The sequence below is a fragment of the Filicampus tigris genome, chromosome 6 (assembly GCF_054856515.1).
Source record: "Filicampus tigris isolate MCC_2025a chromosome 6, RoL_Ftig_1.0, whole genome shotgun sequence".
Lineage (NCBI taxonomy): Eukaryota > Metazoa > Chordata > Actinopteri > Syngnathiformes > Syngnathidae > Filicampus > Filicampus tigris.
The window spans coordinates 601,698-628,437 of NC_141222.1; the positions used below are offsets into that span (position 1 = coordinate 601,698).

General features: G+C 41.8%; 1 protein-coding gene and 1 long non-coding RNA gene across 5 annotated transcripts in view; one reads left to right on the forward strand and one right to left on the reverse strand.

The window, feature by feature from the left end:
• patl1 (PAT1 homolog 1, processing body mRNA decay factor) overlaps positions 1–26,740 on the forward strand; it is a 167,978-nt gene that overhangs the window by 106,312 nt on the left and 34,926 nt on the right. For all 4 annotated transcript variants that reach the window (XM_086032429.1, XM_086032430.1, XM_086032432.1 and 1 more), the window contains exons 13-18: positions 1,522–1,619; positions 1,935–1,994; positions 2,072–2,217; positions 6,526–6,685; positions 8,604–8,729; positions 26,613–26,704. In XM_086032429.1, the coding sequence (XP_085888555.1) occupies positions 1,522–1,619; positions 1,935–1,994; positions 2,072–2,217; positions 6,526–6,685; positions 8,604–8,729; positions 26,613–26,704 (682 nt within the window). The remainder of the gene's footprint in view (positions 1–1,521; positions 1,620–1,934; positions 1,995–2,071; positions 2,218–6,525; positions 6,686–8,603; positions 8,730–26,612; positions 26,705–26,740) is intronic.
• The window catches only part of LOC147145422 (uncharacterized), a 48,081-nt gene continuing 27,275 nt past the window's right edge, over positions 5,935–26,740 (reverse strand). The window contains exon 5 of the long non-coding RNA XR_015087037.1: positions 5,935–6,030. This is a non-coding gene — a long non-coding RNA (uncharacterized LOC147145422). The remainder of the gene's footprint in view (positions 6,031–26,740) is intronic.

The window sequence follows — 26,740 nt, forward strand, 5'->3', positions numbered from 1 at the left end:
AAACAAAATGAGCCAGCTGAATTTACAGAATAGATGCACATCGTGGCGCATGGTCAGGATGGTACCACCTCTGCCTCAATTTGAGCCAGGAATAACCCTGTTTAAGTTTTAGTTATTTCATATTTATCGTCTCACAATTGCATTCATGGCATTGCATTTACACTTTTAAATATTAATGCGTCAAACAATAACTTAATGACAAACGTATTACAATATTTACATTGCACTGACATTCCAGCAATGCACAAGCACAACTTAGAATTGTTTTTGAGTACTTAAATCATTCACTGCCAGACATTTTCAAACCCTCTTTTACCCTAACGTTTAAAAATGTTTGAAAAAAATATAAATAATTTACTGGTATTGAATGGCTGGACTGTCAAAAGACAAGTAAATTCGTCAATGGCAGTGAATGAGATAATGGCAGCGGTCCCCAAACGGTGCCACTGACAGTGTGAAGACAGTTTGCGGGCAAACAGATTGAAACAAATATCGCTTACCATTAGCGACACTTCAACGTTGACAGGTATTATGCCATTTTCGAGACGAGGGCCTGAGAATGGTGACCGCGGTTATACTCTCTTGGAATTTTCCGAATGAAGTGTGTATGAAGGTAACAACACAGCTAATCCTTCATGGGGAAGCCAACCCAAACATTTTTTTTTTCAGAATATGTTCTGTGCAGTCCCACTTGTTGAAATACAGCATTCTGATTAATATTGCATTTGTGGAATATTGAGCCATGATTGGTCGTTATCTGAGCACTGAAAAACTTTGATGTCATCTTCAGTCGACAGAAGTGACAAAATGCCGCCCCCTGAGCTAGCTAAAAATCGGTGGATGTCTCATATTCCACAAACGCTATATTAATCAGAATGCTGTGTTTAGACTAGCCAGCCTGCATAGAACATATTCTGGAAAAAAAATGTTTGTGTTGACTTCCGCTTTAAAGTGTCTTGATGTTGGTGGCGTCCTAAAATATCTACGATGAATAAACTTCTTTAGCACGCAGTGTTGTTGTTTTGTAATCTGGCGATGAAGCATCACTTTGCATTGATTTCCTTGTTTATACTGTATTCCATGGTTCCGCTGCCACTTGTATGAATAGAGCAGCGATCGGGTTAGCCGAATTTAGCAGTATGAGGCTAATGCCCATTTGAGTTTACCCACCAGGCGTGTGCCCGTTCTTGGGGTGTGCCTGTCGCGTTTTTTTCTTGTCACGTCCTGTTTATGCTGCCGTTGTTTCACTGATGAACTCCTTTTGATCCAAAGTGTGGAGAAGAAGTGATTCAGCACAAAAAAATGTTTCATCACAACAAAAAAAGAAGAGATTATAATACTTGCACCGTCTCTCCTATTTTTGGGGCAAAAACATTTAGGTGCAGTCCACACAAGCCAAAAAATGTGGGGAACCAGTGCTCTACATAGTCATAGAGTACTACTGCAGATCTGTGCACTCTTCGGATTGTAGTTCTTTGTAGATAAACAATAATAAGCCCTATTAATGTTGTTTTCTCACAGTTCAATTTGCAGGATCTTTGGGTAAACTGACAGTTTCAAGTGTCAACAATCCACGCAAAATGATTGACGCAGTAGTGACCACACGCTCAGATGATGAGGTACGTTTCATACAGAATTACATTTTACAAGTGTCATATAGGTTAGATACACACCCGTCATCAAAATCCCATAAACAGGCACCTCTCTCCAGCAAGCAAATCCACTCCTTTTTGATCATTTTAGGAACTTCGTCAAATAGTTCAACAGACGCACATATTTTTTGCACACAAATGGATGCTGTTATGTTGTTTGGCTGGTACATTGGCAGTGTGTGTTTCAGTGTTGATAAAATATAAATTGTTCCAACCTTCAGAAATATCATATTTCATGTCCTGTTGAATGATTTTTCTGACATTGTGTGCTTTCATTACCAGGAAAAGAGGGAAAAGCAGGTATGGAATAAAAGACGACAGATTCTGTACACTGTGGAAAAGGTAAGATGACAATCGGGTACCCCTTCCACATATTCACCTCCGAGTGCTGAAAGTGTCATTTCACTCACCCTGTTCAGACCTACAGTTTGCTACTTGAGGTTCAAGACTTTGAGAAACGGTTTGTCCATGCACCTGAGGAGGACAGGGAGGCTTTACTGGAGCAGCACAAAACCAATACCGTACAGCTTTGTAACTCTCTGCAAGAGAAGGAGTGGGACAACAGGTAGGGACAATGTAGAGTCAACCCTGGCTTTTTGCGGGGGTTTGGGATCACAACTCAACATGAATAGAACATGAATTCAGTAGTAGATGGTAGTAGTATTTGCCTATATTTTCGTTTATGCTCCAAGTGACTCCATATTTGCTGTATGGCATTGGTAGACACCATGGTCACTTAATAAACTGTTGTAGTGTTTTTTATCCCAGATTCTTTTTTCCTTTTTATGTTTTTTCTTTCTTGAATAGCAAAAAATAATTTTAAAACCATATATACACCTCAAAGTGACAATGCACATAAAGTAGTATTTTGAAAACAAAGACTTTTAATTAAAATTGCTCAAGTAGATATTACATCTAATGTGATTTACATGAACAATTGTCCCTGGCGAAACTTGCCAAAAGTTTGATGTATCTTGGCAATTTGTCCATTGCTTATTACAGACTATGATTAAAACCATGGGTGTCAAAATAGTGCATTAATTCCGATCAATTAATGACAGTCACATATAAAGCGTTTTTGTTTTGTTTTTTTAATCGCATTAATCAAATTTTTAATATCTAACTTTACTGTTTTTGTATGATGATGAGATCCGATTTGTTGAGTGGGGCTTGTGCTTGAGTTGTTGCGGGTGAAAAAAAGGCCAGTGTGATACCCTGAAGTGGACAATGATTGGCTGTCATTGTGTTTGGCATAACAGTGTTTCCTCCAGATTTGAAATCTACTTGGGTGGGTGGATGCTAGCGGGGGTGGGGTCATTTTTTTTTTGTTTTTGTTATTTTACGCTTCATATCTTGCATTCTAGTGAATTTTCAGAGGAAAAATTGTTACCACATAACTCAGTGACACCACCTTTTTTGCACTTATTTTGTATTCAAATAGAAAAAAATTATATTAATAAAATAAGGCTGTCATTGGATTGTAAGAGAAAAAACTGGATAGGGACAGCGAAAAACAAACATACTGAGCCTTAAAACATAACACCATGTTGTTTGAGATGTTAATCCATAATCCCAAAGCACATTGTTTTGCACACATGAAGTGCACAGTCTGGGGACAGAATTTGAATGACTATGTAGCACCAAGTATGGTGTGATCACCTTATCCTAAGTATGGTTTAAGTTGGCCTATTGAGACCATCCAAACATGGTATATAGTTGAGAATTTGCTTTTCTTTTTTTTTCCTTTTTTTTTTAAAGCCGTGCAGCGGGCCGGGTGATGAGAGGGTGTGTTGTTCAATTGAATAGCTGAAAATTATTCGGCAGCAAACGGTTGTACCCCAAAGCTGGGAATTAAATCTACCGGGGTGTATTTTAATACCCATGTAAAGGTATTCAGTCGATTCCTTGCAAAGATGACAAACCGCACACCTAGAGTGACCAGATCCAAACTCACCCAATGTGGGACAGGGAGTGTGCTTGTGGGGGACAATGTGGTACACAGCTGAAGGTCGTGACGGACACCAAAAATGCATATGGCACAGCTTGCCAACTGTTCAGTAACATAATACACTGTAACAAAATAACAACTATAGATCTACAAATAAAAACACAGAACACAGAATTGCAGTTGAACTGATATGCATTTCCAAAAATACAACACAAACTGCTAGTAAAGAGGTCAATCTCTGAGACATTAATTATCAATACGAGCTCACAGTAAAGGCTGTAATTAGTCAGTCTCATCACATCTTGAGGTATATGAACTTAACAATAGTCACACTTACACAATAGAACCATGTCAAATCTCAAGTCAACATGTAGAGCATGAAGCGGAGCAGCACTTTATTACAGTAACAAAGACAATCCTTACAAAGCCAGGCTACTACAGTCCATTAAATTCAGTTGTAAACAAACGTGTCCACTATAGCAGCACTTCCAGAAGCAAAGAAAGCACTGATGAAACACTTTAGGTTATGTCCACCACAACTCAAGTCTTTCAGTTTTCTCCATACCAGCAACAGCAGCCATGGCCCACCCCAGCCATGCACATTCATTCAGCACCACAGGAAGCACCTGGCAGTGAGTGAAACAAGAATAGCAGCAAATTTGGTTGTTGTTTTTTTTTTTTGTCACTTAGGAGTTGAACCACTGGTGTTTTTAGCTCTCTCAATTGTAGGTGAGAGGGCAAGTTCTGGAACAGAGAGAGGCGTGGAAAATGGAGGAGCATGTGAGAGTTGTTGCTTTGATGAATGGTAAATTTGAAAAACGCCCTCATGGCACGATTGATAAAGGCTGAGTATGTGCCTTCTTTGTAAGAATTACTTTACTTACCAAAGAAGCAGTTCAAGCGTACCACAAACACTAATTGCAAAATAACCAGCTGCGAGTAAAGCCACAGCTAATGATATCAATGAAGATGCGATTGTAGCGAGCCATTGCAAAGCTCTTCGCCAAACTAAACTTGAGAACAGCCCGTGTTTGATCGAATCTGCTTCCGACAGACTGACGAATGTTCTTGCAAAGCGAATAGCGATGAACTGAAGGCCAATCAACATAGTTGAAGACAAGGGATTAATTGAGGTGCTGCAAACAGCGTCCGATAACCCATCATACAAACCACGGTGCAGGACTGCAGTGATGACAAGATGCAAGCAAGATGTATGATGGTGAAAAGAAAAGCAAACTTGACGTTTTGGTGGGGGATTTGGACAAATGTATTGCTATAACCGCAGATCACTGGACCTCAACTCGCAGCCAGGGTTACTTGGGGGTGACTGGATACTTAATTGATGGTGAGTGGAACATCAACTAATTTTGCACTGATCGTCATGAAAACATTAACCACCGACTTGGCTGATAAATGCGCCAAACAGTTCCTCAAGGTAGAAAATGGTAATTGAAAAAAAGATATACACCATAAATACAGATACATACATGGGGGATTTGGGGCTTTTCTCAGCAATTTTTAAGTGAGATTAAAAATAATTAATTAGATCAATTAATTACAGATCATAATTAAAAAAATTCTTAATTTTTTAATCTCTTGACAGTAGCGATGCTCCGATCGATTGGGCACCGATCATGATCGGCCGATATTCATTAATCCTATCACCCGCAGCTCAGGCTTCACAGTCTACAGTCATGAGAGACCAGCCCTACACACACACCGCTCCCTTCATGCATGAGGCGCGCGGGACGAACAGGGACTAACAAACATGTCTGCTGTGTGTAGTTTGCATCTTGTAATGTATGCCATAAGAAAGGTACATCGCGGGGGGAGCATGGCCAAAGGTTTCAACACAACCAACTTAATCCGGCATTTGAAGAACAAGCAATTGGAAGACTATGGTAAATTTACGAGGCTCACTGCATTGAATAAAGTAAAAGCAGACGCAGTAGCAGCTAACTCAGCCCATGCTGACCAACTCAAACCCATATCAGCGCGACAACCAAAAGGCAACGCAAAGAAAAATAATGGAATTTATCAGACTTGATGACCAACCATTCTCGGTGGTGGAAGACACCGGATTCCGCCGTCTGCTCGCCTCGCCCCTTAGCCTCGCTACGTGATACCGGGACCCAAATACTTCACAGACGTAGCTCTGGTTGAGCTCCGCCTCAGTACAGCATTCTGATTAATATTGCGTTTGTGGAATATAAGTTAAGCAGCAAAATGCATCCGCTTTTAGCCATCTCAGGGGGCGGCCATTTTGTCACTTCTGTCGACTGAAAATGACTTCACAGTTGCTCAGATAATGACCAATCATGTCTCACCTGTTTTCTGAAGCTGAGTCATTATTGGTCGATGGCCAGCTTGATGGCGAATAGCAGCTTGATGAAAGATTCCTGTAGGTCTGCCAGGCAGCAGGTGATGCTCCTTGACGCCAGAGAAAGAAGAGTGGTTAAGTTCTCAAGACGGTGCAAACAAAGGTCCAGATTGCTTTTGGCAGTAGTGGAAGTTAACAAATGATCAGCTTATAACCGCTGGCTGCTATATTTCAGGGACTTAAGTGTCAAACTGAAGATACACATTTTATTATTGTAGTAAATGTTTTTTTATGAGAGACTGAGAGTATATGTTTCACTCAAAAAACAATAAAATGGCTACTTGGAGAGTACAAATTGATATTTTTATGAATTGTGGAGCAGTGACATCCCTCCTATCAATGGCTGCACAAAAATAAATTTGGAAAAAAATATTTTAGTGATCCGCAAATTAGCGCAAATGGGTCCGTGTTTCAGATAATTGTTTTGTTATACAAAGGGTGATTTGCGAATCAATGAGGGTTGACTGGATACTTGAAAATGGAAGATTTTATCTTGCCCACAGAAACACTTATATTTAATTGTTTTCCTAATTCTCTCTGGAAAGGGTGAGTGATGAGCGGTGTGTCATGATCATGTCGGTGAGGAAAGGCAAGCGGCTCATCTCCAGGCTCCTCCCCTACCTACCCCCCTCGCATGCTGCTGCTGTTGTTATGGCAATTGCCCGCAACCTGCCGACCCTGGCCAAGAAGGACAAGCAGGACCAGGTAATTAAGACCTTGTACTATCTAACCACAATAGAAGAGGGTTATCAAACATGTGGGCTCTAGTCCAAAACCAGCCCTCTGGGGTTGGAATTTGAAAGTGAAAAAATACTGTAGCAAACCTATTGCTATATGTTGTGTCTACTCTTCAGCTAGTTGACTGTCTCGTCAAATTATACAAATTGTGTAAACAAAATGTATCACACCCTGTCACTCTTGAAACTGGTAGTATAACTCTGGTTGCCGGTCAGCGAGGTGCTTGGCCAGATTCGACGTGTTCCCACCTCGAGCCACGGCATTTTGCAACACTTGTGTGTTTTAAGGCTGTAAATCTCACCATTACCATTTCTATCTTGTTGAAACATGCTCAAGTTCAAATGTTAGTAAGAAAAAGAAGTTTACTTTTATTTTTATTATTTAGTGGTGGGCGATATGGCAAAAATATCATATCACGTTTAAAAAAAAAAATCATGATCATGACTTTAACATGATAATTTTTTTACATCGTTCTTTTTTTGGCTAATTTGCATATTTTTGACCATTCTCCTCATGTTAAACATATAAAACATATTTAAAATGTATATAAAACTCTAAAAGAAAAAAAAACATTTTATGCTTTCTGAACAGGTTTTAATTTGAATAGTGACAATCTTTATCAAAATGTGCAGTGATTGTAAACATAAAAGGTAACATAACGTAAACATAAAAACACAGATGTTGTTGTTGTTGTTGTTGTTTTTGTACGAATTATTAATATTTGTAATATTATTTTATAACGAAACGTCAAAACCTTTTTTAACCCTCCCGTTATGTTGTGGGTCGAATTAACCTGTTAAGAAAATCTAAAAAGAAAAAAAAAACCATTAAACTTTGTCTGCTGGCCATTTTTCAAATTTCCTATTTTTAATATTCAAAACATTGTGATGTTTTTTGAAGATTAAACAGAGCAGGTCACACTAACCCATGAACATTGTTAATAAATGATCACAACAGCAAGTCACAGGCCCAAACATTTAAGAACAAAAAGTAAATATTTTTATACCAATAATGATTGGTTTTTGAACTAACAAATTTAATTTTAATGAACAACATTATCAATGATCAATTTTTACATGCACATATCTCTCACGCTTCCTCCTCCCTCTTCTTTTTCTTCTTTTTTTTTTTTTTTATACATTTTTTTTTCAATAAAGAAATAAACTCTTAACGTGCTTACAGTATCAGCTGTTACTTCAGTATTCATCAGGGCTGTGACATTTCTGTGTGACGTGTCTAAAAAACAGCTGATTTGGTGGGGAAACCTTCCAAATAATGCTCCCTGACCCGATCAAAACTGCGCTCCAACTCCCCGTCGCCCTTGTCCCAGCTGTGTGGGGAGCATGTATGCCCCCTCGTACCCATTGATGGTCCTGTCTCCGCATCTTCTTATTTCGATGACCTCCTTGATCTATATTTTGAATTGATTGATTTCTGATGTGATGACTTTCCCCTTCTCCCAGTCCATAATATAATTATTTCTTTTGCAGTGGTCTGTTATGGCTGATATCTTGTTTTCTTGTTCTGCGTTTTGTCTTTGTTTCCTGCTTGCATAGTGTGTAGACGCCTGCTGCGCAACTCCTGCTTTTTTAGCATTCTTTTTGCTGATTTGAAAAAAGGTAGAAAGACGCAACAGCGCTCCCGGCTCTAGTGGTAGAAACGCGGTTATGTGCTCCCGGGCTTAATGGGTTAGGCCATTCGTTCGTGACCTCAAGTTAAGCAGACTTAAGTTCTGCAGCAGCACACCAATCTAAAGCACACCAGCAAGTCAACTTCTGAATGGCTTAAAATAAAAAGGGAGGTGGTTTGTATTTTTGGCAGTGTATATATTTTTTACAGGTAGTGTATAGGCTCATCAGGACTGCTTTGTCTCTGCCCTTATTAGGTGCTGTGCTGGTTAGTGGAGCCAGTCTCTGCAGTGATCATGTCCATGTCGAGCGCCGCCCTCACAGACTTGCTCCAGGAGCTTCAGGGCAGTGAGGGGCAACTTGCCACAGTGCTGCACAACAAGGTACACACTTGCACTGTCTTAAGGCTTCTTCATACTCCCAACGGGCGACGTCCACACGCACGTCGCTGCGGCAATGCCACACACACTTTGCCTTTATACTCGCGCGCAACCCACACGCGTTGTTTGAAAATGTGATGCGGTTTCTCCAAGTCGGAGGGTGTCGCTAAGGCTAATATTAGCTGGGACACCACAGGGTGGAATTTCCTCTGCCTTTTATGGCCAATTCCGGTCTGCATTTTTATTGCCCAACAGGGTACAAAGCGACAGCAACAACAACGGATATCGTGTCTGCTAGAACAGAGGGACCAAAATGACTAGACGATGCATTCAATTGTATTGCGAAATCGATCAGGAAGGTGAAGGTGCTAGGTGCCTGTAGGCTTCGTTACACACACACACACAAGTGACATAACACCCATGCTGCTGCCAAACTAGTTTGCTTCGCAGCAGCAAAGCTGCGTGGTGCGGATCCTCTCCTCCATGGTGACAAATAAATGTCCCTTAAAGAACCAATGTGACATAAGAGACCAATCACGAGAAATGATGCGGCGTCGTACACAATGCGTCGGTCACGTGATACAGTGCAGCAGTTGTTGTATTTAGAGGCCGTTGTGTTTTTTTAGGGCCCGAGCAGTGACCGCTGCGAGGTCCCTATTGTTTTTGTAGAAATTATTATTATTATTAGGACCCGAGCAGCGACCGCTGCAAGGTCCCTATTGTTTTTGTAGAAATTATTATTATTATTAGGGCCCGAGCAGCGACCACTGCGAGGTCCCTATTGTTTTTGTATAAATTATCATTATTATTATTATTATTATTAGGGCCCGAGCAGCGAAAGCTGCAAGGACCCTATTGTTTTTGTAGAAATTACTATTATTACTGTCCGAGCAGCGAAAGCTGCAATGACCTTATTGTTTTTTCTAGAAATTATTAGGGCCCGAGCAGCGATTATTATTATTATTATTATTATTATTATTATTATTATTTGTTATTTTTCTGACCAAATGATCGCATTTTTGAACCCCTAAACATGCAAGAAAACTCACCAAACTGCAGTCTCATCGGGCCTGGTGAAAAATGTGATATTTTAAAGTCGCCGTAAATGACGCACAAGAAATGGCTCTGTTGCGCCACCTAGAGGAGGAAAACAAAATAGAATTACAGCCCGTTTGACAAGGCCTACGAAAATTGGCAGGCACATGTAGCACCCCGAGACGTACAAAACAGTCCATTACAGCCATAGTCTATTTGGACCATTTTTGCAAGTTTACAGGGTGCATACTTTTGCACCCAGGTCCCGGAGGATTATCCCAATCGACTTCAAACTTCAGATATATCATCTTAAAACCTGGGGCAAACACTGGGAACCATTTTTGGAGTTTTTGATAAACTATATGACGGGGAGGGGCATCAAATTTGGCGTATTTTTTTTCCTTCGCCATACAGGGGAAAAACCTGAATAACCCCCCTGCACATGCTCCAAAAAATCCCAAACTTCACCTGTACGTAAAGAGTCGCGACCTGAAGACATCTATATAATGATATTCCATTCTACATATAGCGCCACCTAGTGGCGACAAAAATTGTCATTTTTTTACATTTCTATTTACTGCACGGAGCCCGTTGAACGAACCAGACTGAAAATTTGTCAGAAAAGCCTCAAGACGTTGCTCTTGCTCTACGCCGAATATTGTGACTTTTCGGTGAAGGGAGTGGCCTTGACGGTGCCGCAAAATCTGATTATTCAACGTGACAAAAACTACCGTTTTAACTTTAACTCAGATCATCCAAATTTCTAAAAAAAAATTCATATTTGATGATAGCCAAAGGCTGAAGACATCTACAAACTTTTTTTCATCGTAGTGGTAGCGCCACCTACTGGCTGAAGGAAATACATGTTTTTTCTTTGATCTTTTTCTCCTCGCAGCTTAACCAGGTCGACCTCAGAATTGCTCGGAAGACTCTGTAGACCTTCCTGATGTTAAAAATACGATATTTGTGATTTTTCGCGAAAAGCTGTTGCCATGGCAACACGCAGTTCGCCAAAAAAACAACGCTCATTTTGAGGGTCTGAACATGCTCGGAATCTCACGAAACTTTGCACATACATCAGGCCTGGCGAAATCATTAATGTTTCTTTATTTTTTTGTGCGATTTGTAAGAAATGGCTCGCTAGCACCCCCTAGACATTTTTTTAAATTCAGCCCTGGTTGTACTTTTCACCTAGAGCGACGAAAATTTGGTGGTATATGCAACAGTTCAAGGCCTACAAAAAAGTTTCTTGGAGCCATATGCTAAACCAAACAGGATGTTGGCCAGTTTGAATTAAGTTTAAAGTATGAATTTTCTCTGATTAAAATAGCTGCTGGACCCACATGATAATTTCTTCTAAAAACCTACTGACATTTGATAAAAGTCGAAGCCTGAAGACATCTCCGAACTTAATTTGTCGCAGTTGTAGCGCCACCTACTGGCTAAAGGAAGTACATGTTTTATTCTTTGATCTTTTTCTACTCGCAGGTTAACCAGGTCAACCTCAGAATTGCTCAGAAGACTCTGTAGACCTTCCTGATGTTAAAATACGATACTTGCGATTTTTCGTTAAAAGCTGTCGTCATGGCAACGGGCTGTTCACAAAAAAAACTACGCTGATGTTGACGGCCTAAACTCACGAAACTTTGCATACACATTAGGCCTGGTCATCAAATCATCTTTTTTTTTGGTTTGTTTTACGTCGCAAATGTTCAAAAAATGGCTCGTTAGCGCCCCCTAGAATTTTTAAAAAAATCAGCCCCGGTTGTACGTTTCACCTATATTTACGAAAATTTGGAGGTATATCCATCAGGTCAAGACCTACAAAAAAGTCTCTTGGCGCCAAGTGCTAAACCTAACAGGAAGTCCGCCATTTTGAATTTACTTTACAGTTCGGTATCACATTGACTTTAAAAGCAGCTGTAATGTGATCCACATGATAATATCTTGTCAAAATTTCACACATTTGATGAGAGTCTATACCGGAAGACATCTATGAACTAACCTTTCATCGTGGTGGGAGCACCACCTACTGGCTAAATGAAGTACATGTTTAATTCTTTCATGTTTTTCTCCTGGCAGGTTAGCCAGATCTCCCTCATATTTGCTCAGAAGAGTGTTTACACCTTCATGATGTTAAAACACGAAGTTTAAGATTTTTCGCAAAAAGCTGTTGCCATGGTAATGCCCCGTTTGCCAATAATTATGCAATGTAAACATGCACGAAAACTCATGAAACTTTGCACACATAGGATGTCCGGTAAATTAATCAATAATTAATTATTCAATAGTGCAGTCTTTCAAAAGATGGCTCGCTACCGCCCCCAAGAATATTTTTAAAAAGTGGCCCCGTTTCCACGCTTCACCTACATCAACGAACATTTGGTAGTATATAAAACAGAAAGAGCCCTACAAAAAAGCCTCTTGGTGCCTAAAAGGAAGTCCACTATTTTGAATTGACTTTGAAGTTTGGACTCACCTTGACTACAAAAGCTGCTGTAACTTGATTCACATGATAATTTCGATTATTCAGTTCTGATGTGCGGACATCCCGACGTTACAGTACCCCAACGTTGCCAGGGCTGCGAGGCCCTTTATAGCTGCTTGCAGCTCTAGTTTATTTTGTTTATTTTTTATAATTAAAATTTTGATTGGATTTTCATTAATATGATAACCATAATAATAAAATAGAATAAACAAATTAACCCTCAAATTTGACAGGTAAAACAGTATCTTTCTTATAAGATGAACGAGCAGTATACTAAGACAGGCAGAGTAGTATGTGATACAGCATATTCAAAGATCGCAGGAACATGAAAATGTCATAAGTTCCAGCTACGTCCATGTAACATGTAGCTGACAGTCGTCCCATCGCTCACTGGATACACCATTTGACCAGCTCAATCTCCCCAACATTTTTTCACATGCTATACTATTGTCCATCATCAGCATTTTCCAAGCATTAAATGTCGGGCCATCCAGACCTTCCAGCAGCTCAGAATTATCCGGGCACAAGTCTTCAATATTGTAAATACAGAATAATTAGGATGGGGTACTATGGTTCTGTCTCCAGGGAGACAGTCGTGGTGAAGCAAAAAGAGTACAATTCAACCAATTCCCCATACAGTCAATAACATTATCCCACAAATGACAGATCTTAGAACATTCCCATAATGCATGCTCACGTCCCTGCATTTCCAACACAAGTTGGAATGTTTTGAAACTTGAATGAAGTGAATTGGGTGAAAAATGTAGAAGGAGTCGCACGCCCAAAAAGTGAAGTGGAATAATAATAATAATAACTAGAGAATGCAATTCCTGGAGAAATTGCGTGTGAAGGCGAAGGAAGCTGTATGGAAACCTCAGAATGCGTTGGAATAAAGTTGAATGAAGTTGAATGACCTTGAAAAATATCCGAAGGGAAACAAGAAAAGAGGAAGTAAGGAAACAATGAAAGAAGGAAGTCAGGGAAAAAAATAATAAAAACAAAGAATGATGGAATCAAAGGAAGGGATAAAGCAAGGAACCAAGATAGCAAGGAAACAAGCAAGAAAGAAAACAAAGTAAGAATACAAAATAGTAGGAAGGAAAGGATGAGGTGAAGAAATGAGGACGAAAGGACACTAGGAAGTGAGGAAGGAAGGAAACAAGGAATCTCGGGAAGGACGGAACCTGCGGATGAGAAATCAGGGTGTCCCAATATTTTTGAACAAAATGGCCACTTCATTAGGGACACCTGGGGATGAAAAATTGGGGTGTCACAATCCTTTTGAAAAACATGGCCGCCGCATTAGGGATACGTGGGGATGAAAATTCTGGGTGCTCCAATACTTTTGAACAACATGGCCGCTTCATTAGGGACACCTGGGGACTGCAATTCTGGGTGTCCCAATACTTTTGAACAACATGGCCGCTTCATTAGGGACACCTGTGGATGAAAATTCTGGGTGCTCCAATACTTTTGAATAATATTGCCGCTTCATTAGGGACACCTGGGGATGAAAATTCTGAGTGCCCCTATACTTTTGAACAACATGGCCGCTTCATTTGGGACACCTGGGGATGAAAATTCAGGGTGTCCCAATACTTTTGAACAACATGCCCAAGATGGCCGCCGCACTGGGGAGACCTTGGGGTGAGTATCCCCAGTCTAGCTAATGTCCCTGCCCAAGATGGCTGCCGCATTGGGGAGACCTCGGGGTGAGTATCCCCAATCTAGCTAATGTCACTGCCCAAGATGGCGGCCGCACTGGGGAGACCTCGGGGTAAGTATCCCCAGTCTGGCTAATGTCCCTGTCCAAGATGGCCGCCGCACTGGGGAGACCTCGGGGTGAGTATCCCCAGTCTTGCTAATGTCCCTTCCCAAGATGGCCGCCGCACTGAGGAGACCTCGGGGTGAGTATCCCCAGTCTGACTAATGTCCCTGTCCAAGATGGCCGCCGCAGTGGGGAGACTCTGTGGTGAGTATCCCCAGTCTGGCTAATAACCCTGTCCAAGATGGCCACCACACTTGGGAGACCAACTAAAGCTTTAGTGCAAGCAGAATTAGCAGGGTTAGCTTCCATGATGGCCGTGGTTTTCAACCGAGTTTGCACACTCCGCTTGCCCTGTTCCATGATGCTGTTTACACCACCGAATCTAACCACCCCTTATTCATTGAGAAAAGTGAGTATATATGAAGAGTCTATATGCTAAGACACTCGAATTTGCGGGCTTAAGACGGGAGCGCATCTAGCGTGAGGCCATTTACAATTAAAGGAGAGGTTTTATCCATTAATAACAAACCTCTGTACTGTAGGGTAGCAGACAGGACCAATTGACCCAAGATGAATCCAACTGTTATACAAGGAATGTTTTCTTGTTTACATTTTTGTATGCAGGCTGGCTTGACAGCAGTAAAAAACATGCTGTGGCCATATTGGTGCTTGCATCCCTTGGCATTGTGATACTGTATGTGTAGCTACGGAGGCACGCACATTTGCAAATGATGTTTGTATCATCCACAGCAGGACTGTGGCAAAAGTCACATGTAAGGACATACCTAATCTAAGCATCCAACAATACTCAAAGGCAATATATACGAGCTGCAACTGTTACGGCAGCTTAGTCAAAAGGAGCTTACGATACAGTGGAAACTTGATTTAATGAACCTTGGACAAACAGACAGAAAATAGTGTACTCCACTCAAAATACCCTTTCTAATATAGCTGTTTAAGTCTGGTAGTTCCAGAATTGGCTCCGATTGGCAGCTAACTAGGCTAGCCGGGTAGCTCGCTAACAGTTAGCGGCAACACACGTGCCGGCTCCTGTTACAAAAGAAGTGCCACAATAGAGCAATTATTAACATTGATAGACTCTAGGTACACCCATTAACTGGAATATAACAGTTTCCCTCCGTCCTGGGCCCAACTTTTGATCAATTCTCCCCTTAGCAGTATCACACTCCACCCATGCTTCCTCGTACCCCTCCGTCCAGCTGCGGCAGCTGCACCAGCCTCGCTGAGAAGATCTCTGAGCTGAAGCAGAGAATCTCCACAGTCCAACATATCCACGAAGCTTAGCTACAGATGGACACAATCATTTTGGGTCCTGGACAACCAGACTCTCCATCTTGGTTCTCCAGTCTGTGTACAAACCTCTGGTCCGCAGGCAGCCAGCTGTGACCCGCCTGTTATCATGGGGAATGTTAGATCGCTCCCCAACAAGATGGACGAGCTAGCGGCGCTTACCCCGCATGAGAGGGACTTCCGGGAGGCTAGCCTGATGCTATTCACGGAGTTGTGGCTAACAGCGCTAACGCCGAACGCGGTCGTACAATTGGACGGCTTCCAAATCATACGCGCGGACAGGACGCTGGAGAGTGGAAAGAGGAAAGGAGGAGGGCTGGCTGTGTTTGTGAACGATAGATGGTGTAATCCTGGGCACATCACGATTAAGGAGCAGCTTTGCAGCAGGGATATTGAGCTGCTAGCTGTTGGACTGAGGCCATTCTACATCCCGCGAGAGTTTAGTCATGTGATCGCGGTGACCGTCTACGTACACAGCCTGTGATGTCTTGACTGCAGCAGTGAGCAGGCTACAAACACAGCACCCAAATGCCCTGATACTCATCTGTGGTGACTTGAATCATGCCTCCCCTTCCTCCTCTCTGCCTTCATTCACACAGTATGTCACGTGCCACACCAGAGACAGTAAAACACTGGACCTTTTCTATGCCAACACCAAGGAGGCATACACATCACTGCCCCTCCCCCCGCTGGGCAAAGCTGATCACATTCTGGTGGCTCTCCAGTCTGTGTACAAACCTCTGGTCCGCAGGCAGCCAGCTGTGACCCGTACGGTTCAGAGATGGTCTGGAGAGGCCGAGGAGGCCTTAAAGGACTGCTTCAGCAGAACTGTGTGGGAAGTATTCAGCGATGCTCACGGGGAAGACATTAGTAGTCTAACGGACACTGTTACAGACTATATAAATTTCTGCATGGAGAACACCATACCTACCAGGACAGTAAGGTGTTTCTCCAACAACAAACCCTGGATCACACCAGACATAAAAGTTCTCCTGAAGGCGAAGAGGAGGGCTTTTGCGTTAGGCAACATAGAGAGGCGGAAGACTGTGCAGCGCCAGCTGAGGAGGAGGATCAGAGAGGGGAAAAGGTCCTACAGGGAGAGGATGGAGTAGCAGCTGCTGCAGAATAATGCCAGGGGAGTCTGGAGCGGCCTGAAGAACATCTCAGTCCACGGACAACCCAAGACCCGGACTGGGGGGGACCTGCAGTGGACAAATGAGCTGAAACTCTTTTTCAATAGGTTCGATCAGATGCCTGCCCCCACTCAGTCTCTCCTGCTGCAGCCTCCACCTACTCCTCCTGCTGGGTGTGTCACCCCCTCCCCCTTTTCTCCACATCTCCAGCTCCCAGCTACACCAGACAGCCACCACTCCCTCCTGCCCAGCCTTGGCCTTCACAACATCTCAGGTGAAAAACCAGCTGAAGAAGATGAAGGCGAGGAAGGCAGCGGGTCCAGATGGCATCAGACCCCAGCTCCTCAAATCCTGCGCAGACCAGCTGTGTGGAATTGTTCAGCACATGTTCAACCTGAGCCTGAAGCTGGGTAGGGTCCCCCAGCTATGGAAAACATCCTGCCTGGTCCCGGTGCCAAAGAGCCCCCACTCGAAGGAGCTCAACAGCTTCAGACCAGTTGCGCTGACGTCTCACCTGATGAAGACCCTGGAGAGACTGGTCCATGTCCACCTGCGCCCCCTGGTGAGCTCCTCAATGGACCCACTCCAGTTCGCATACCAGCCTGGCATCAGTGTGGATGATGCCATCATCTACCTCCTCCACACTTCACTCTCCCACCTGGAGAAGGCGGGGAGCACTGTGAGGATCATGGTATTTGATTTCTCCAGTGCTTTCAACACCATCCAGCCCACCCTATTGGGAGACAAGCTGGAGCGGACGGGGGTAGCCACCACCTCACCACATGGATCCAGGGCTACCTCACAAACCAGCCACAGTATGTGAGGACACAGGACTGTGTGTCTGACGTGCTCCTCTATAGCACGGGGGCCCCACAGGGAATTGTCTTGGCTCCCTTCCTGTTCACCCTCTACACCTCAGACTTCAACTACAGCACCCCTACCTGTCACCTGCAGAAGTTCTCTGACGACTCTGCGATTGTCGGCCTCATCACAGGCGGAGATGATCGGGAGTACAGAGAACTTACTCAGGTTTTTGTGGACTGGTGCCAGCAGAACCGCCTCCTGATCAATGCGGGGGAAATCCAAAGAAATGGTGGTGGATTTTGGTAGGCGCCATCACTCTTCAGCTGCACCAGTGAATATCCGGGGAACAGATGTTACCTGGGTGTTCATCTGAACAATAAACTGGACTGGAGCGACAACACAGACGCCCTCTATAGGAAGAGTCAGAGCAGACTCTTCCTACTCAGGAGACTGAGGTCTTTTGGGGTTCAGGGGACACTCCTCAGGAACTTTTATGTCTCGGTGGTTGCATCTGTCATCTTCCAGGGAGTGGTCACCTGGGCAGGCGGCATCTCGGCCCGGGACAAGAAGCAGCTGGACAAACTGGTCAGGAGGGCCGGCTCTGTCCTGGGCTGCTCCCTGGACTCTGTGGACTCGGTGGGGGACAGGAGGATGTTGGCCAAGCTGTCATCAATGCTGGACAGCCCGGAACACTCCCTCCAGGGCACCCTAACAGCACTCCACAGCTCCTTCAGTGACAGACTGTTACACCCTCGCTGTGCAAAGGAGAGATTCCGCCGCTCCTTCTTGCCTGCTGCTGTCAGACTCTTTAACAAGAACATTGTGTAGTCTCTACAAACTGGCGGACATTAGTGCAATTGTGCAGTCCTGCACCTGAGCTTATATCGTGCAGCACCCAACATTCCCCACTACTGTAATACCGTGCAATACTCAACATTCCCCACTACTGTTAGCCTACTTTTATTTTTATCCAATGCTGTTCCTTACATTTCACTACAGCACTGCAGCACTGTCACTTACTTAGAGTATTTTTCCTCTGTACTATGTACAGGCTAAAATGAGTGTTCCTCATACTTTTTATGTAGATGTATGTTGGTGTGTATATACATGTGTATATACACGTTACTGCGTATATTTACATAGGTTTGATCCTGAATGTTTGCCGTTAATGTTATACATTAATGGCTACATTATGCCGCCGTCCCTGTGTGACCTATATTGTAGCTGCTGTAACACTGAAAATTTCCCCACTGTGGGATTATAAAGGCCTTCTTATCTTATCTTCCATCGACAAATCTTCTGCCGCTGAACCGGCTTCTCCCTCGTTTATTCACCCTTAAAAAAAACACAAAATTTCACCATTCTTTCCCATTGGCATATGCAAAATTTCACATTTACACGATTCCAATTTGAAATTGACATTGATCTCATTCAACTCATATTGGTAAAGATTTTCAACACACCGCAATTTCCTACTTCCCAAACATTCAACTTATTCACCCTTACAAAACCCACAACATTTCACCATTCTTTTCCATTGGCATATTCAACATTTCACATTTACATCATTCCAATTTGAAATTAAAAACATTCAGTTTATTCAACTCACATTAAGCTTTTCAACACACCCAAAATTCCTACTTCCCACACATTCAACTCATTCACCCTTAAAAAACCCATGCAAATTAAACTATTCACCATTAATTTACATTGGTACATTCAACTTTTCACATTTACACCATTCGAATTTCAATTTCACAACATTCAGCTCATTCAACTCACATTAAGCTTTTCAACACACCCAAAATTCCTACTTCTCAAAAATTCGACTTATTCACCCTTAAAAAAAATACACAAAATGTCACCATTCATTTCCAGTGGCCCAGTGGTATTGTCTCTTGGTCGGCCCATTGCGGCCGCCATCTTGGAAAGGTTCATAAGCTACAGAGAGCATTCTGGCCCATTGGCTTCTCCTGGTGTGGCGTCCAAATAGTTCAAAAATATTGGGACACTCCGAATTCTTAACCCCAGGTGGCCCTAATGAAGCGACCATATTGTTAAAAAATATTGGGACACTGCGAATTCTCATCCCCAGGTGACCCTAATGATGCGGCCATTTTGTTAAAAAATATTGGGACACTCCGAATTCTCATCCCCAGGTGGTCCTAATGAAGCTGCCATATTGTTCAAAAGTACAAAGGTATTGGGACACTCCGAATACTCATCCCCAGGTATCCCTAATGAAACAGCCATATTGTTCAAAAGTATTGGGCCATCCAGATTTCTCATCCCCAGGTGTCCCTAATGAAGTGGCCATATTGTTCAAAAATATTGGGACACTGCGAATTCTCATCCCCAGGTGGCCCTAATGAACCTGCCATATTGTTCAAAAGTACAAAGGTATTGGGACGCTCCGAATACTCATCCCCAGGTGTCCCTAATGAAACAGCCATAATGTTCAAAAGTATTGGGCCATCCAGATTTCTCATCCCCAGATGTCCCTAATGATGCGGACATAATGGCCAATATATGAGGGACACCCAGGATTGTGTTCCCTCAGTGACCCCAATAGGTCGGCCATATTGGCCAAAATAATAGGTACACCCCGGATGCTTGCTTCCTTACTTTCTAGATTCCTTGTTTCCTTCCTACCTTGCTTCCTAGTGCCTTTTTTCGTCATTTCTTAGCCTCCTCCCTTGCTTCCAAGTTTTCGTCCTTCCTTCCTTGTTTCCTTGATTGCTGTTTTCCTTGCTATCTTGGTTCCTCGCCTCCTTTGATTCCCTCCTTCCTTGTTCACCTTTTTTTTTTCCTTGACTTCATTCTTTCATTGTTTCATTACTTCCTCTTTTCTTGCTTCCCTTCTGATTTTTTTACGTCAACTTCATTCAACTTCATTCCACTTCATTCAGTATCATTCCAACGCATTCCGCAGTTTTTTTTCAACTTCTTCACCTTCACACGCAATTTCTCCAGAAATTGCATTCTCTAGTTTTTCAAGTACTCTGTCAGATTAGATCTTATAAACAAAAATGAATAATGTGCTCCAATTAAGTTGCAAAAGTTGCAAATTCTTTAATTTAAGTTAAACTGGACAATCAGCATCACTGTCATCACTGTTGTCAGACATCTCCTCTTGACTAGCAGTACTGGTAACATTATGACACTTCTGGCACCCACATAACTCAGTACAGTTCAGGTTTGAGGATTTACAGGAGCACCGTTTAGAAGCACATTCTCCTGTTTTACATTTACAGCTAATGAACTTCAGCACCACCCTTGGAGCAGGATCATTAATCATCGAATGGATCGAGAACTACTTTTCATGGACATTCCACTCATGGCCTTCCGGTCATGGTGCGCATATTTTCTGCTCCAGAGCATGACGATGAGTTGTTTTGCGTCGGCAGCAGGACTTTACTTTCTCTCCCATTCAGCACCATCTACTCTTTAGCGATCTTCCTGAATATGTCCCATCCCATCTTACTTTAGTTATGACATGTGTTCTCATTGCAGTGGTCCAAAATGTGCATACAGCACGCCAGAATTTGATCGCAATTGGGCAACGAAGAACGCTGCTTACGGTGAAGAGTTGCCATGTTTGTTTACACTGAAGCCGCGTCACTGTCGTAAAAACAATGCGCTGATTGGTCAGAACCATGAAGAAACTAGGTCAAATTAGCGTCAATCATTCCGCGACAAAACGAAATAGCTCCACTTTTATTGTCTAATTACTCAAAAAGTGCAGGAATTTTTTTTGTGGAAACTTCGTGAGCACGTTGGTTTTATGATCTTTCGCAATATTTAAAGAGGTTGTATTTCCCAGATCTTGGAACAAAATGTCACGATAAAAAAGATAGCTTATGGCCTAACAGTCCAAAATTAAATCCTCTCCTCGGATCCCTCCTTCATAAAATCCTGTGTGCTCCTTTTCCTCCGTGGCTCACCACTGCTCCGTACCTCAATTCACTACGGCTCCGCAGTGCACGTTCCCTGGTCTCTCCTCCCGCTCTTCTCCCTCCACCTCACCGCCAACGAAACCTACTCCAAGATCCACTCTCCCTTCACCCAACCCCATCTGCCCACCTCGCTCTCTTTTTCCTCCGACCACCCTAGTTATTGACGACTCCATCACTCGAAACTAGTGTTGTTACGATTTCACTTCTTGGCCCCGATACCGATTCCGCTACCTGGTTGTGCAGTATCGGCCGATGCCGATACCTCACCGTTTAAAAAATCTAAATACAAGTGCAATTTTTCTTGTAATTCTAAAGAATTGCATACTCTCTTGGATGTAAAATTATTCATATTTAAATCATCACTTGTGAAGTATCTTTAGTAACATACACACTAGGGATGTAACGATTCACTCAAGCCCTGATTCGATTAGATTTTTGATTTTCAGTTCCCAATTTTTGACTTGACTTTTTTTTTAAATGCTTGTCTGTGTGCGCTAGTGTGGTGCTGCAGCCCTCCACCAAGACAATACGCAATGATGTTTGGTGCAAGCATGTCAAGTAAGGCTGCCAAAACAATTTTTTTGCTAGTCGACTAATCACCAACAGTAGTCGCGAACAGTCAACTAATCGGATCATAAGTAAATCGCGGTGTAATTGCACCAGGCTCTTATATGACCATCAGTATCTTACAACTTAAGTTCTTTAATGCAGTGGCCCCAAACCTTTTTTCTGCCACGGACCGGTTCATTCAAGTCTCTACAGTTCGCTGCCCGTCCCCGTAACTAGCTGCTAGCTTGTGCATTTAATATTAGCGTTACGCGACGGAGATGCTAGCACGTAGATGCTAGCTTGTGCATTTAATATTGGCGTTACGCGACAGAGACAACTTGCCTTCTGGGGGGGGCAAGTTGCCGCGGCCCGGTGTTTGGGGACCCCTGCTTTAAGGTATGTACAAAAGAAAAATAGGCAATTAAGATGTAAGTACATTAAACTTGCATTAAACTTTGCAGCTTGTACCAGCATTCCTGACATGCTTATAATGATTGAGTAATTGAAATTGAAGGTGATACTGTGGCCTGAATTTTTTTTTCTAGCGGTAAATGTTTAGTGCATTTTAAAATGGAACCAAAAACTATACACTATGCTGAGTTGCACTAATATGAAGCTACCTATAAATACAAAAAAGAAATACTTTTCTTTGGCACCAAGCCTTTTTATTCAACCCTTTCATGCACACAGTGGACAGCTATTTAAAAGTTGCTTTCGCCTATATTTAGTAATCTAAAAAATATATTTATATTTTAAAGAATTACATCAAATCATAATTAATGCATGAAAGGGTTAAAATATTTGTTTTAATTTAGATTAATTAATATAGGCGAAAGCAACTTTTAGATAGCTGTCCACTGTAGTGACCACTGTGCATGAAAGGGTTAATGTAAAGAGAGTGAAATCATGAGTAAACTTGGGGAAAAGCACTGTGCTAAATAAAACTAAACTAAACACTTGTATTGGTTTTTAATTTTGTTTGTATTTAACCTTAATCCAAAATGTTTGGTTTTTGTTCTTTAATATGCATAATGTGATCTACACATTCAAAATGTGGTATGCACCTGGAATGGAAAAAAACTTGAATAATTAGGGGGAACATAATTTTTTAACACTCTAAATTAGTATATTCTGACAACCTATGTATGTTATGTATTTTATTGTTAGGTGTTGCCATTAAGGGTTTGTGGAAAATAGGTCATGTTGTGTTAACTTAGAGTGGTGTGATTTCCGAGTTCCTAAACGCAACACTCGATCCGTGCCTTCATTGACAGTCACGATCAGCAAGAGAGCCCATCAGCAAGAGAGGCTCTTTTTGCTGTTTGATGTCAACCGCAGGTATGCAACAACTGTTTTGGTGTTTAATAAACATCAGTTTGCTCACTAATTCCTCCATAATCGTTAGTAGACGCTACAATATGTTAGCGTACCACAACATGACATGCGTGTGGCCTTCCATCAGAAACCGGCACACGGGAGTCTGTGTTAACTCCAGCTAGTTTTCAGGAACGCCTGTCCTAATGTGAGAAATGAAATCGGGCATCAGCCACAACATGCTTCCTTTTTAGATGCTCATTCGTCAGCGCCATGCTGCTATGAAAGGGAGATTTACATCGTTTTAAGTATTTTGTGAATGTCCCCGGACTTCAGACTGTGTTGCTAACGCCATGATACCATTACCCACAACTTCTGTTTGCGTCACGGATGACCCGGATCACCACTACTGCGCATATGCGTTGCAGACGACAAAGAATAGAGAGCGGCTTGTTAACATGGCGTTGCGAATCGATTCTTTTATATGTTTACATCGATACATATTTTAAGCATTTATCTCGATTTTATATTGATTTTCGATAAATCGTTACATCCCTAATACACATAGAATACATGTGTTGAATAAACAGCCTATTTTCATAGCTCTTCGTGGTGGTGAGAGTGAGACATAGGCTAGCTCAGGGGTCGGCTCTTTCGTCCTTATGTGTGGCTTGGGAAAATAAATTAAAAGAGTCCGATTGAAGTGTATTGTAACGTATTCCACGGCTGACCTGTTTTCTGAAGCTGAGCCGTGACTGGTTGTTACCTGAGCCCTGAGCAGTTGTGATGTCATTTTCAGTTGACAGAAGTGACAAAATGGCCGCCCCCTGAGATGGCTAAAAAGGGGTTGATTATGCTTATCAACTCATACTCCTCACACAACACAATATTAATCAGAATACTAGTAATCAACTAGTGGGCCTGCTGGGAACATATTCTTGAAAAAAATATGTTTGGGTTGAAGCATTTACAAGCATTGAATTCATGAATTTGGAAATAATACCTTAAAAAGTCTTGAATTTTAATTTCTGGATCTTAAATTGTATGTTCTATGTAACTTCCCCGTGGAGCGGCCATAAAGAGAAGTCGGCGGAACTGGCTGCCCTTGATAAAGAGTGCTGAGCTAAGATGATGACTTTTCCTGATCTTAATTACTTACTGTGTTTATTTTCAAGAATCTCTATACTCCCTATTTTCCCAGCATGGGAAGTGTTAGTTCTAGTGTTAAACTGCTTAAACTATCTTTGATTTTTAACATCTCTAATTGGCCTGTTGTGTGTGATGTCTATCTGCAATGGTGGTGTTACGTGAGTAGATCCTGCACATATTTCACAATTCCACATTTGAGAAATAAATTAACACAAATGCACAGATTTTTTTCTTTGCCGATTTGGCTGTGAAATGCCTATTAAGTTTAAAAAAAAAAAAAAAAAAAGGTATTCAATAGATGTTAAAAAGTCTGGCACCCTACTTTCGCCAGAAGTCGTACAGCATTGTGGCTGCTGACACGCATAATGTTCCCTGCACAGGTAGTATTGGTTAGAGCTGCTCGGTTATTTAAAAAAAACAAACCCAAAAAAACCATATATGTGTGTATATATATATATATATATGTATATATATATATATATATATATATATATATATATATATATATATATATATATAGTAATCACGATTATTTTGGTTATAATTTAAATCATGATTATTCAAACGATCATTTATTTTTGGGTACAAAACAAGGAAATGTTTAGACGTAAAAAATATCAACACAATAATTTTTGGGGAAACACTACACCGTATTTTCCGGGCTATAAGCTGCACCGTTATATAAGCCGCACCCACTCTATTTTTAGAACATTTTGGAAAAATCCTTAAATAAGCCGCAACTTTATATAAGCCGCACCGATCTATGTAGAAAACGTTTATATTTACTGCATTTACAGAACGATTACGAACTGTAAATGCACATGTGTATACCTGAGCAGATTCTTTCCTAACAGTGCCTTTAAACACTGCAGCAACGTTGCTGAATAAAACAGAAGAGAACCAATAGAAAATAAACAGTACTTAACTTCATTTCACTGCCGACTGCCGCTCCAGTTTATCAGCTAATGTCCACCAGACTCCACCATCTATTGTTTTACTACATTCTACATATGCACCTGTCTTGTTTTATGTTAATAAAGTCAGCCAATCTAGCACACAACGTGCTAAATCAACAATAGCATTTCACATTGCAACAACAGAACAGACGTAATATCAGCCAATCGCATTCATGTGCACTTCAGGGACCTCTAGGAAAACATAAAATCAAAGCATTACAGCACCTAATGCAATAACCTAGTCTATGGCATCCTCGTTTGTTGAACTCCTCCACCTGCAGTTACATCCAGTTAATGGGAAATGTATTGGATTGAATTGTACTGTCATTCCGGTTAGAGCGCCCCGAGCGGTGGAAGAAAAATCCACAGAATAGCCGCACCGGACTATAAGCCGCATGGCTAAAAATCTAGGAAAAAAGTTGCGGTTTATAGTCCGGAAAATACGATAATTATGTAAATTCCTTTTGGACCAAACAAGTTTATAAAATTAATTATTATTTTAAAAAAAAGAAAGGTGCAAATGTATAAATTCAAGTACGATTTCAATGTGTAAACAAACAAGTGCGTTGGATGTAAATGCATATTAATAATCGTTTTTTTACAATTATGCCAATTTTGTAATCGTGGAGTGTAATAATCGTAACGGTAATTTAATTTTGATTAATTGCACAGCCCTAGTACTGGTACTAAAATAATGTAGTATTGTTTGATACTTGACAACCAGGTATTGCAATGCTTTCCTTGTACAGGTACTGTATATAGTGTCAGGTTCACACCACTTAGGACATTAATAGATAACACAGAATGAGGAGAGTAGACACTCAACACAATATTGTCTTTTTACTCATGAGGAGAGCAAAGGAGACTGCACAATAACAATTTCTCACAGCGCTCTGAAACAGCCCCTCTGCCTCCTCTCTTTCTATTTTCTTGGGTGGTCCCTAATTGTATTCATAGAAATTGCTACTCTAAAGGGTGGGGGGAACATGTTGCATCGCGACAAACAGTTCGAAGACGGTGTGTGTGTGTGAAACTTCGTTGTTATTGTTATATTCTGTCCCAAGGACTAAGCGTCTAACCACGGGACATTACTATTTTGCAGCTGCGTCCCCCTCACATCCCACTTTCTTTTCAACTTCGACTTACATGATTCAAACAAGTTTATAATGCTGAATGCCTTACAATACTTATAAGAGTAAATATGGGATGACTTATGTACAATTATTCTAACAATAGTACAACTCCACCTGTTGATACCTGTTCAAGCACAGCAAGTCCATCTCTGCCAGATGTATACCACACAGCAGTGTATTGGCTGTGATGAAGCCATAGTGGCAGATGCCATCATCTGGCAATTCGTAGTGGTCCTACTAGACATGTAACAGGCCACAAAGGCTGAATGTGTCATTTTGTTTGTGTTCAGTTTGGTGTGACGCTGCTCTATCTGATCTTGAGTGAAGGAGAGAGGGTGCAAAGCTCCGACCCCAACTGTCAGCTCATGGATGACAATCGATGGTGAGATCCTTTTTGTGTTGTCACTTTCACTACTCT